Consider the following 11,816-nt stretch of genomic DNA (forward strand, 5'->3'; position numbering starts at 1 on the left):
ATTCTTCAATTTTCTAACATAAAACGTAACAAAACTAGTTTTGAATTTTACTTGGACCTTTTCAATCATAAAATAAATAATTAATCGGTAAATCCTAACGCATTCTACAGTCAGTTGAAATATACAATAATGTAATGAACCATAATTAACGGAGTCATATAAAAATCGGAAAGACCACAATTAATAAATAATAAAATAAATCACCGAAAACGGTATAACTTTTTTAACGATGCCGGATCGCGGAAATACCTTCTCACATTTTTCATGGAAGTTCGACATTGCTTTACTTTCCTATTATGTGCGTCCTATTATGTTTGCTCTATTATGTTCTCTATTTTCTTTCGTTCGAGCATTTTGCTCGTATAAGGAGCATTTCTGTCTATTCTCGCGAGGATGAAAGCGTTGCATTCGCGGAATGCCGGGGAAGTGTCATCTCGGCTGATATATGAAGGCGGGCATCATCGCGAGGAATGAAAAGCGGTCTTTATGACCTCTTAGCAAATCCCTCTTGGTAGTAGGATAAGTACACCCTATTGACCCGAAAAGAGTCACTGGGGACGAAAAATCCATAGCTATCGAAAGAACTTTCTACGCGCTCGTAGGACATAAGGAATAACGATCGAGGAAAGCAGCTTTAAGAATGCAGGAGGGAGTAGAAACTCTTGATACAAACGCAGCAGATTGATAATATCCGACGGAGATAAAAGGGAATTGAGGGCTTTAATAAATAAATAGACTTAAAAATTGACTCAATACTCATAAAATATTATTTCATAAATGTAGTTCTTCAATAAATTAAAAAATATGTTTTATATTATTGAAGATTTATCATCAAATTCGCCTTTTTGTAAGCAAAAATAATCAAGACAGGATATTAATTTAATTTTACGCGACAGCGCGTACGTGGTTTGTAAAATGCAAACACGTTTCGATGTCAAAACTGACGTCAAACTGACAAATCGCGATCTGTCCGGGACTCTGTGCGGGATTTCAAAGGGGATTTGTGTTCGCGGATATATACAAAAGAATTCTATGGGTTGGAGAAACAAGAATATTTACGAGACTTAAGAGATCAAAGACAGCAGAATTGCATTGGGAGAAGGAAAACGGAAAGAAATTGATATTTCGATCGAGTCGAGCAGGTGGAAATACACATCGCGGAAATACAGTAATCCGTTACGTTCCTTCTAAACGTTTTCTGAATGGTAAATAAAAATAGAGAAATCAATGTATGTACGATTGTGATGGAATAGCTCGGTGAGTTTCTTGAGATTTGTCGACTGCATTAAAATTATATCTTATTAACTATCAGGAATATATGAATTCCCAAAATTATAGTAATGGCATTTTATTTTTGGAAATATTAATCTTATGGCTACATTCTTTCTGTAAAATTTGTGATTAGTGAAAATAGAAGATAATTTAGAATTTGAAAAAAGTATTTATATGATAAAATAATATTAAATACTATTAAAATACTAAAAATATTTATATAATAATACATTATATTACAGAAAGATAAAGAATTACAATATTTTTCTCATTGAACTACAAAGATTATTAACAACACTGACAATTTGATTATAGACCGTTTATCTATTTTTAAATCTTTGACTATATAAATATGGACTGCTAGTTTCCCTACTTTTACTATGTAAAAGACATATGCCCGGTATCGCTGAGCTGAAGTTGGTTGAAGAATCGAACTTCGATTTTTAGGCTCCACCCCAGTCAGTAAAAAAATGTCAAATGTATCAAAATGTATCAAATGTTGAAAATTGATAGGGAGCCGGAAAAAATCTCAAAATCAAACTTCGATTTTTAGGCTCCACCCCAGTCAGTAAAAAAATGTCAAATGTAACAAAATGTATCAGATGTTATGTTGAAAATTGATAGGGAAAAAAACTCAAATCAACGGAGAGGAATTAAAAACAGACTCAATACCTTTCCTTTATACATTGTAAACACGCTGATTTGACAGGAACCTCCCCCCTCCCTGCAGAAAATTACTGACTGGGGTAGAGTTTACATTTTCCAGTTTGACGACACGTATGAAGTTTATAATTACTATCAGTCCATACTTATATAGTCAAAGTTTTAAACGTGTTGATTCTATTATACATTTTTTTACGTGTTCAGAATTAATAATAATCCTTTTGTTTTATTGCAACGTTTCTTACCGTGCAAAAAGTTCGTTGAGCAATCTGACGAGCTCTTCGGCAGTGCATTGATCGGAGAGCGAGGTGAATCCACAGATATCGGCGAACAAAATGCTGAAATATTTATAATAATAGTAAATTTATTTTACAATTAAATTAATTTTCTCGAAACGGATATTCCCTGAATAAGCACTTTTGGTCGAGAGTTCTGTAATTACTTTGGCTTTAACGCGGCCTGAAACCGGTCGCGGGAAAGTGTCGAGTCGAGTCATTTTGGAAAGAGGAAACTGGGAACGGGAAAAATTGTCACAAGTTCGCGCAAGCTCGGTTGAAGTTAAATGAACATGACATTTGCTCTTTGCGAATTCGCCGATTAAGTTAGATTGACCTGGGCTTGGGTGAGACGTTTGATACGAGAGATCGGATACGTAACATCTCAACCCACTCGCGACCAATCTAGAATTCTCTCTATGCAGCCACGTGTGTGCTTATCGTATTGCGTGCACGGCACCGTGATATAAATCGTCAAGTTTTGAAGGCATCTGGCGCGAGTGCATTATGAAGCGATCATGCATATATCATCGCGCATAATGTGCTCACGATATAGTGTAATTATTTGTAACAATCACAGTGACGTGATGTTGTAGGTAATAATCGGTGTAAATTGTAACTAAAGTAACGTTCTCCAATTTGCGATTTAATTACAATTAACTCTGCGTCCGATTAAACGTGGCGTGCGCTTCACAAGGAGTTCGAATTCGAAGGGGGGAGGGGGGGTTCGGATTTTACGACGGGGGAAAAAAATATTCGCGCCGCGAACAAGGATTACAAAGTTTTAACCTGCTGCGCGAATTTTGCAGTTTAAGTTAGCGAGCATGCATGCGAGGGGACATAACGTAATGTATAAAATGTTATGTAAATTCTTTTGCGAAGCTCGGAGAACAAAGTGGAACTGGGTCTCATTTGCAAAATGTCAAAGTGGCATTTTTTCGAAGTGACACTTCGGCTCTTTTTAAGCGGTGCGCGTTCTTTAAGTGGCTGTTACCCGTTCGCGGGCCATCGGCGCGACATACCTGACATTCTCATGTCTTTGAATATAAATTTTGTGAAACATCGTGTCCTTCGGCTTTCCGGCTATATCGGCTTTCATCTCCATGGCGACGTGTCTCGGTAATACGCTGAGCAAAAGCCTCTCCTGAAAAAATATAAGTTATGGTTAACGTTATTTACACTTGGCTTTAATTTAAAATCATTAAAAATAGCGATGATAAGATTATTATTATATTATTATTTATATAATATGTAGATACTTTTCAGACGTGAAACAAGCAAAAAGTAGATAAAATTCAATGCTATATATATGTACATAATAATTAAAATGCAATTTTCTTCAGTTAATTTATTTTTATAATAATCCCATTAATTATGCGATACAATTCATACTTCTCTCGTAATGTTATGATAAATAACATAATTTAAAATAATTGAACATTTTCTTAGATTTATCGGTTTGTTACTGCTGCATCAAACAAATTCTTATATATACATAGTAACGGATTAATAGCCGTTATTAAATTAATTTATCGGAATAGATCTCATATCCTCTTAAGGGACCCTTGGAGTCCCGAGGAGGAGCATAATGGATAGGCCAGCTTGAGGGGGGGACATGCAGGTTAATATAGACATAAGAGCTAAAGTGCGTTATTCAATAACTACTATGCCCTATTAATCCACGATGCACGTGTACGCTTGTTATACGTGCATAGATATACTTCGTCTTACGTCGTAACTTTCCTTAAGTTTAATTGCAGACTCTCGCGAATGATTTCAAGTCGATTTGTTGATGATTGCTTGATAATGAAATCTTTGATACATTCTGGAACTGTGCGAGCGACCAAAAATTAAGAAAATTTTCACAAACATGTACGTCGCAATTGAATAATAAAACTGATTTGAGTATGAATGTAATTATTTATATCAAAATGGATCTTTTAATGGACGCTTTACAGAATCTCAACGCGACGTTCAGTCGAAATTTTCTCAGCCGCGAAATTATTTAATTTAAATTATGCTACTATTTATATATTTGCTTTCAGTACAGCGGGGTTAATTTAAACAGTCGAGACATTTGGATAATAGTAAGTATTTGCAAGAATTTCCGAAAAATAAGAAATTTTAAGATACATTTCATTATATTATTAAGCATTATAAAAAAAGAATGCTCGATTGAATTGGAGCAAAGAGAGCGTGGAATAAGCCATTACAGCTGTCATTGACGGTGATCTCTGTTTTATAAGTTGCACAACTATTTAATGTTCCTTACAGAAAATACAATCTAAACAAAAACAAATATAGTAAAAATGAAGTTCCCAGAACTTCTATTGGGCATCTCGCTGTGTTTAGCAAACTTTAAAAAACTTTAGAAAAAATTAAATAAGCCAGAGATTACTCTTACTAATTTCTGTTTAATTTTGTCTGAAAAGTGCAATTTAATATTTAACACAATAGCTAAATATATAACGTTTTGCTTTTATTATAACATCAATGTTAAAAAGTTCATTTATGTTCGTCGTACTTAAAATATTGGCACTAACATGATCATTTTATGTTTTTTATGAATTTGTGTTCAATTTGATCTGGAAGATATAATAAAGTGTTCAAGAAAACATTTAAATATAAGATTTGGTTTTTATTGTAATGTTAAATGTTCATTTTTAATGTTATTAAAATGACCCCTCTCAAAATTGATTTTCGTTAAAATTGTATGGGTAAATCGTATCGGGCATTGCGTCTCAAGATTTAAAAAATAATTTTTCATAAATTAAGTATTTTTTTTATTAATTAAATTTTTTTAATTATAGTTTTCTGATATATATTTAATTTAAGGATAAAATTATTACTTTTCGAGAAATTGTTCAAAAAGTTTGAAATTATTCAAATTACTCCGTTGCACCCCATTTCTTAACGTCTCGAGATTTTTCGCGAAATCCGGCATTAAATATCGCGAGAAGCGTCACGTTGCACGCGCTCGCGGATATTCCCACGATTGTCGATTGAAAACTACCGCGGTCTCGCGGTGCTAAAGCGGAAGAGTCAGCTCTCTCTCTCTCCGATTCCGATAGCCGGTAATCTTTTCTATTCCGCGGAGATCATGTATACACATCGGGCTGACACGGCCCCGGTTAACGCACACGGGCGAGAAACATGCAGCGGGCGGCGTTGCATTGTTCGTAGAACGTTAGAACTCGTCAACATCGTGGGAACCTCTCAAGTGCAGGCAAAGTCGACGACGCGTTCGACAAGCTTTGCGTTGATGGTCGATACATGGCGCGCGGACGTAGTGTTGTGTGCGCTTTTAGAATCTGCATCGCAATGTGCTAGCCCACGTGTAATATAGACACGTCGCAGTTCGATTCCGATTCTATAGCATCACAATTATTTTTATCGTGTTGCTGCGTGCTCGAATCGTCTCGCCGACGAGCGTCAGTTTAGTACGAGCGATTAGGAATCGAAATAGAGAATTTTTATTAAATATTAACAAGAAGAGAAAGGAGTTGATATATAGGAGATGCTAGAGAGGAGGTGCAAGAAGACTCGAACAATATAGAAAACAGAATAGATATACAAGATACACAGTCGAATCTCGATAACTCGAAAATTTCTATAAGACAAAAATTTTGTTTATTCCCTTCCGCTCCACTGCGGAAAACCTCTATAAATCGAAATAAAACCTACCTTAACTCGAATTATTTATCAGGTATTTAGATATATTATTTTACCTCTGCAATTCGAATTTAAAGTAGCCAGATCTCTACAAGTCGAACTTCTATTGTCGCTGCCTCTATAATTCGAAGTTGTAGTTATATGTAACCATGAGTAATATAGTCTGGTATTTTGTTTTATGATTATATTTATTATATGTATGCAATGAATATAATCGCTGTAAAATATTGATTTCTTTTTTTTTTTAAAGCCATTATAATTGGAAAATTATATAAACTCTCGTACAAAGTCTCCGTAAGTCAAATTTTCATATTTTAACCATCTTTTACTCGAATTTCGATAAGTTGAAAACTTCATAATTCAAAGGGTCTTTCTCTTCCCTTGAGATTCGAGTTATCGAGATTAGACTGTATTATTTTACCTCTGCAACTCGAATTTAAAGTAATTAGACCTCTACAAGTCAAACTTCTATTGTCGCTGCCTCTATACAATTCGAAGTTGTAGTTATATGTAACCATGAGTAATATAGCCTGGTATTTTGTTTTATGATTATATTTGTTATATGTATGCAATGAATAATCGCTGTAAAATATTGATTTCTTTTTCTTTAAAGGCCATTATAATTGGAAAATTATAAACTCTTGTACAAAGTCTCCGTAAGTCGAATTTTCATACTTTAACCATCTTTTACTCGAATTTCGATAAATTGAAAACTCCATAATTCAAAGGGTCTTTCTCTTCCCTTGAGATTCGAGTTATCGAGGTTAGACTGTATTATTCTATCTCTGCAACTCGAATTTAAAGTAGCCGGATCTCTACAAGGTTTACCTCTATAAGTCGAACTTCTATTGTCGCTATCTCTGTAATTCGAAGTTGTAGTTATGTGTAACCATGATCGGTATTTGTTTTATGATTATATTTGTTATATGTATGCAATAAATAATTCACTGTCAAAAATAGATTTTTTTCCTTTAAAAACCATAATAATCATTATAAACACTTCGAAAAATTAAACTCTCGTACAAAGCCTCCGTAAATCGAATTTTCATATTTTAACCATCTTTTACTCGAATTTTGATAAGTTGAAAATTCCATAATTCAAAGGGTTTTTCTCTTCCCTTGAGATTCGAGTTATGGAGGTTAGACTGTATTATTTTACCTCTGCAACTCGAATTTAAAGTAACCGGACCTCTACAAGTCGAAGTTTATCTCTATAAGTCGAACCTCTATTGTCGTTACCTCTATAATTCGAGTTGTAGCTATGTGTAATAGCCTGGTATTTTGTTTTATGATTACATTATATAAATGCAATAAATAATCCACTGTCAAATATTGATTTTTTTTCCTTTAAAAACCATAATAATAATCATTAAATTAAAAAATTAAACTCTCGTACAAAGCCTCCGTAAGTCGAATTTTCATAACCATCTTTTTTAACCATCTTTTACTCGAATTTCGATAAGTTTATAACTCGAAGGGTTTTTCTCTTCCCTTGAAATTTGAATTATCGAGGTTTGATTGTATATGATATGTGATAATAAAGAGTGTGATCAATAAAGGAACCAGTAATAGAATAGAATAGAATAGTTTAGGAAATATATTGTATATTACTAAGGATTGACGAATAGGAAAATAAATAGGTATAAAGTGGAGGGATAAATATAGACAAAGGCGATAAATAATTAGGAGTAAGAATAGGTTGGAAGAATTTAAGCTAGTCAGTGGCAATAGAATGCAAAACATACACAGCGATAGGATAAGGGGTGGATGGATGAGTGCGGTTAAGTATTTTATGTAAATCAAGTCTCTTCATGGCAATGTATAAGCTGAAGTAAATAAACATTTATCTATCGTGAATATTAAATATACACAAATAGGAAATATAATTAGGAAGAGAATTGATGTTGTCATGGGTGTCTAAATCTAAATGGATTATATATTTCGAGAGAAGTTTCACTTGGGAACTATAAATTTACATATTCAATCCCGGAACTCGGACAGCCATTTTTTCGGCCTTCGTTCTTCTCTCGGAGTTGATTCTTCCAATATTGATTTCTTCAATATCGTCCATCTTTAGCTCTAGTTTAACTGAGATATATTATTCTTTTCAGAATCAAGATTAAGAATTAAGGACAAAAAACGATGAATGAAATTATTTCGTTTTATCAATATTAACTCAGATCGAAGAAGAAGAAGAATGACTTATATAAGAGTAAAAGAACAGTCGAATAAGTATCGTGTCCGATTTACTGCTGTTTTGCAGTGAGCGAATGTGGTTTGCTTTGTCGTTCTTGGTCGATCAAACCGATCCTCGTTCATCAGAGAGAAAGACGAGACACCAGCAGAGTTCGGTGCATGTTCATCGCTGTTGAACGCATACGTTCTCGACGTCGTGGCTCGATGACGGTGTGTCGCGTATACGGGATGAACGTGGGCGATCAACGAGCAAGCGTGAACAATAGCCGATTGATATCGCGACTATTCACAGATTTCTGATTAATAGTATAAAGCCCCTCTCGTCACGACGGCGCCGTGATTATGTACGATAGATATACGATAAGACGCTATCTTTAATGGACTTTAATGGACTTTGCAGTCTGCCGGCGATTATTTCGGTTTCCGTTACTTTTGTACGCCGAAATAGATCTTAATCAGAGAATTCTAATCGTGATCCTCGTCACACAACGATGATATTGCGACGCAATAATTGCGCCCGTGCTTTAGGATGGTTATTGGCGGGCTTGAGCCAATCGTCGATTGATGGAAATTCATGGAAGCGAACAGAAGAGGATCGTCCTTTTAGGTACAAGTTGTTTATTTATTTTCTTCGAATTTTTGGGATTAACAGCTGTTTAAGCTGGTTAAGAGAAAAAGTTTCTCCATATTCTCGCGAGAATATAAAGCCTCCTAGTACGTTTTTAAGGATTAAATCTGAGTGCTCTTTTACACGAGTACGAGTATCGAGCGCTAGTTCTATGAACGGGAATCACGAGAGCGCTGTTCCGCGAACGTCGAACGCGCGTGAGGGCGAACGCGGACGCTAATTATCCGTGAGCGTAACATTTTTGAAGGCTTGTCCGGTATTATGATACAGTCGAACCTCTACAATTCGAAAAACTATGTACGAGGGTCATTTGAAAAGTTTCCGGTCTTATCAACATAAAGTAACTGTAGAAAAAAATTTCTTTCGCCGTCCGATAAATAGCCTTGACATATGTAGATCGTAAAAATTTGAAGTCATTCTGATCATTACTCTGTCTATGGCAACTCTTCAAAGTTGTCAGCTGACATTGTCAACAATGGAGAAAATCGAGTATCGCGCAGTGATAAAATTCCTTCATTTGAAAGGGAAAAAGACTCAGGAAATAAAAGATGAGTTAGACTCTGTATACGGTGAAGCCTCCCCTTCATTTACAACGGTCAAACATTGGGTGGCCGAGTACAAACGTGGTCGTACGAGCATTTTAGACGAGGAACGTTCCGGGCGCCCGAAAATCGCTACAACTGACGAAATGATCGATTTTGTGCATCAAACTGTGATGAAAGATCGTCGATTGACTTTAGTTAAGGATATTGCTGAGGCTTATGGAATATCATTTGAACGGGTGCACAAGATTTTACATCAAGAATTGGATATGAGAAAATTATCCGCGTGCTGGGTGCCGCGCTTGTTGACGATCGACCAAAAGCGCATACGGATGGACATGTCGCGCGAGTGTCTTAGCCTGTATCAAAAAAATCCAGCGGAATTTTTGCGGCGAATAATAACCGTCGATGAAACCTGGGTACACCACCATACGCCTGAGACCAAACAACAGTCAAAGCAGTGGTGTGCGGTGGGGGAACCAACTTCGAAGAAGACAAAGGTCGTTCTCTCTGCAGGAAAAGTGATGGCGACAGTTTTTGGGATTGCCGTGGAATAATTCTTATCAATTACCTTGCAAAGGGTGAAACAATCAACGGACAGTATTACGCTGCATTGCTGGATAAATTGAAGGCCATAATTAAGAAAAAACGTCCGCATTTGGCCAAGAAAAAATCCTGTTTCACCAGGATAAGGCTCGGGTTCACACGTGCATGGTCGCAATGTCAAAATTGAACGAATTGAAGTTTGAATTGCTTCCGCACCCACCCTACTTGCCAGATCTAGCTCCCAGCGACTTTTTCCTGTTTCTAAATTTGAAAAAATTTCTCGGGGGAACAAAATATAAGTCGAATGTTGAGGTGGAAAACGCTGTAAATCAATATTTTTTAGGTTTTTAGACAATCAATTTTTTTCTGACGGTTTAAAAGAATGGGAGAAACGTTGGACCAAATGTATCGAGTTGCAGGGAGACTACGTCGAGAAATAAATTTTGTTTTGCTTTGAAATATGTGTTTTTCTTAAAAAGGCCGGAACTTTTTAAATGACCCTCGTAAAATAAACGTTTTTAATACTTTTGCGTTATATTTTTTGATATAGAGATCTATTGGAAATGACCTATAGAACGTCAAAGCAAATGGTATTGAAGAATGTAATTAAAAATAAAATTAAATTTCAAAGGCCCCAACGACCTTTGGGCCCGGGCCTCCTCTGCCCCCATCCCCAGGTAATTACGCCATTGTGGAAGGACACTCATTCTTGGAATACACTTTCGGATGTCATCAAGAATAATCTCAGCTGCTACTTCAACAACTCTTGTACATTCGTTTTCCCTATTGCTGCATTTACTTTCATACCATGCATCGTATAAAATTTTATCTTCTGTACCTTTAAAAGATAAGATTGACGAGCGATTTTGTAAACTTGTAATTATTAAATCACTTCCATACTCTTCTTTCAATTTACTAAGAATCCACTTTCGACATGGCTCCTCTTGGTAATCAGCAAGAATTTCTTTCAGTGAAAATTGGCACTCTTCGTCGTGTTCACTTAGAAATTTGCGTATGTAACACATTATTGAAGTAGTCGTTTCATCTACGTTTCGTCTTCCAGAAGAATGCCTCTCAATTACTGGCCATTTCAAACTTGTCAAACAATTCTTGTGATATCTTGCATTCACAGAAGCAATGTTTCATATGTTTGAAATTCGATCTAAAATTTCTTGACCGTGTTTATTTTTGTTTTCGGTTGCATATTGTATCATATTTTCTTTTACCTCATTGTTTTTCAAAATATGAACGCTGCCTAAAAAAGCCTTCCTTTTTTTCGCATATTATTCAAATCATTTGTCCCAGCATCTTTTCCACAAATTACACATAATTTTGCAAGTTAAAAGGTATTCTTCGTCTGCTTAATCCTAGCTTTGATAAATTTTCTTGGCTTCTTTTTCTTTTTCTTTTTGCGAAAATCATGGAAGGTGCTATGTATGGTTTGTAACATGTTTCATGCGTTTCTACACTATCCACGTTAGATAATAATTCGTGTTTATTATCTTCTCTACTGATGCTTGCTGCTTTCAACGATGCGATGCCTTTCTTTTTTATCACTCTGCTTGCACCAATAGATAAATTGTTACCACAAATGAAACACGTATTGCTCAACATTTCCAATTTCCTATCATACGCAACAATCAATCTCCTTAGCTGTATACGCGACTGGAACGTATCAAAACCTAATAGTTTGATCTATCCCCTCTACAGAAAAACAAAAATAAACACGATCAAGACATTTTAAATAGAATTTCAAATATAAGAAACGTTACTTCTGTGAATGCAAGATGTCAATTGTTACACAAGTTTGAAATGGCCAGTAATCGAGAAGCATTCTTCTGGAAGACCTGTAGATGAAACGACTACTTCAATAATGTGTTACACACGCAAATTTCTTAGTGAACACGACGAAGAGTGCTAATTTTCAATGAAAGAAATTCTTGCTGATTGCCAAGGAGAGCAGCCATCTCGAAAATGGATTCTTAAATTGAAAGAAGAATATGGAAGTGATTTAATAATTAC

The 11,816-nt window shown here is 35.4% G+C and overlaps 1 protein-coding gene across 1 annotated transcript in view; it reads right to left on the minus strand.

Annotated features, from left to right (window-relative positions):
• Positions 1-2,176: 2,176 nt before the first annotated feature.
• The window catches only part of LOC105462591 (adenylate cyclase type 5-like), a 173,543-nt gene continuing 163,903 nt past the window's right edge, over positions 2,177-11,816 (minus strand). Inside the window, exons 8-9 of the mRNA XM_011709296.1 lie at positions 3,233-3,354; positions 2,177-2,273 (exon numbers count right to left, since the gene is read on the minus strand). Coding sequence (XP_011707598.1) covers positions 2,177-2,273; positions 3,233-3,354 — 219 coding nt within the window. The remainder of the gene's footprint in view (positions 2,274-3,232; positions 3,355-11,816) is intronic.

Source organism: Wasmannia auropunctata, unplaced genomic scaffold (genome assembly GCF_000956235.1).
Source record: "Wasmannia auropunctata unplaced genomic scaffold, wasmannia.A_1.0 LD336097.1, whole genome shotgun sequence".
Classification (NCBI taxonomy): Eukaryota; Metazoa; Arthropoda; class Insecta; order Hymenoptera; family Formicidae; genus Wasmannia; species Wasmannia auropunctata.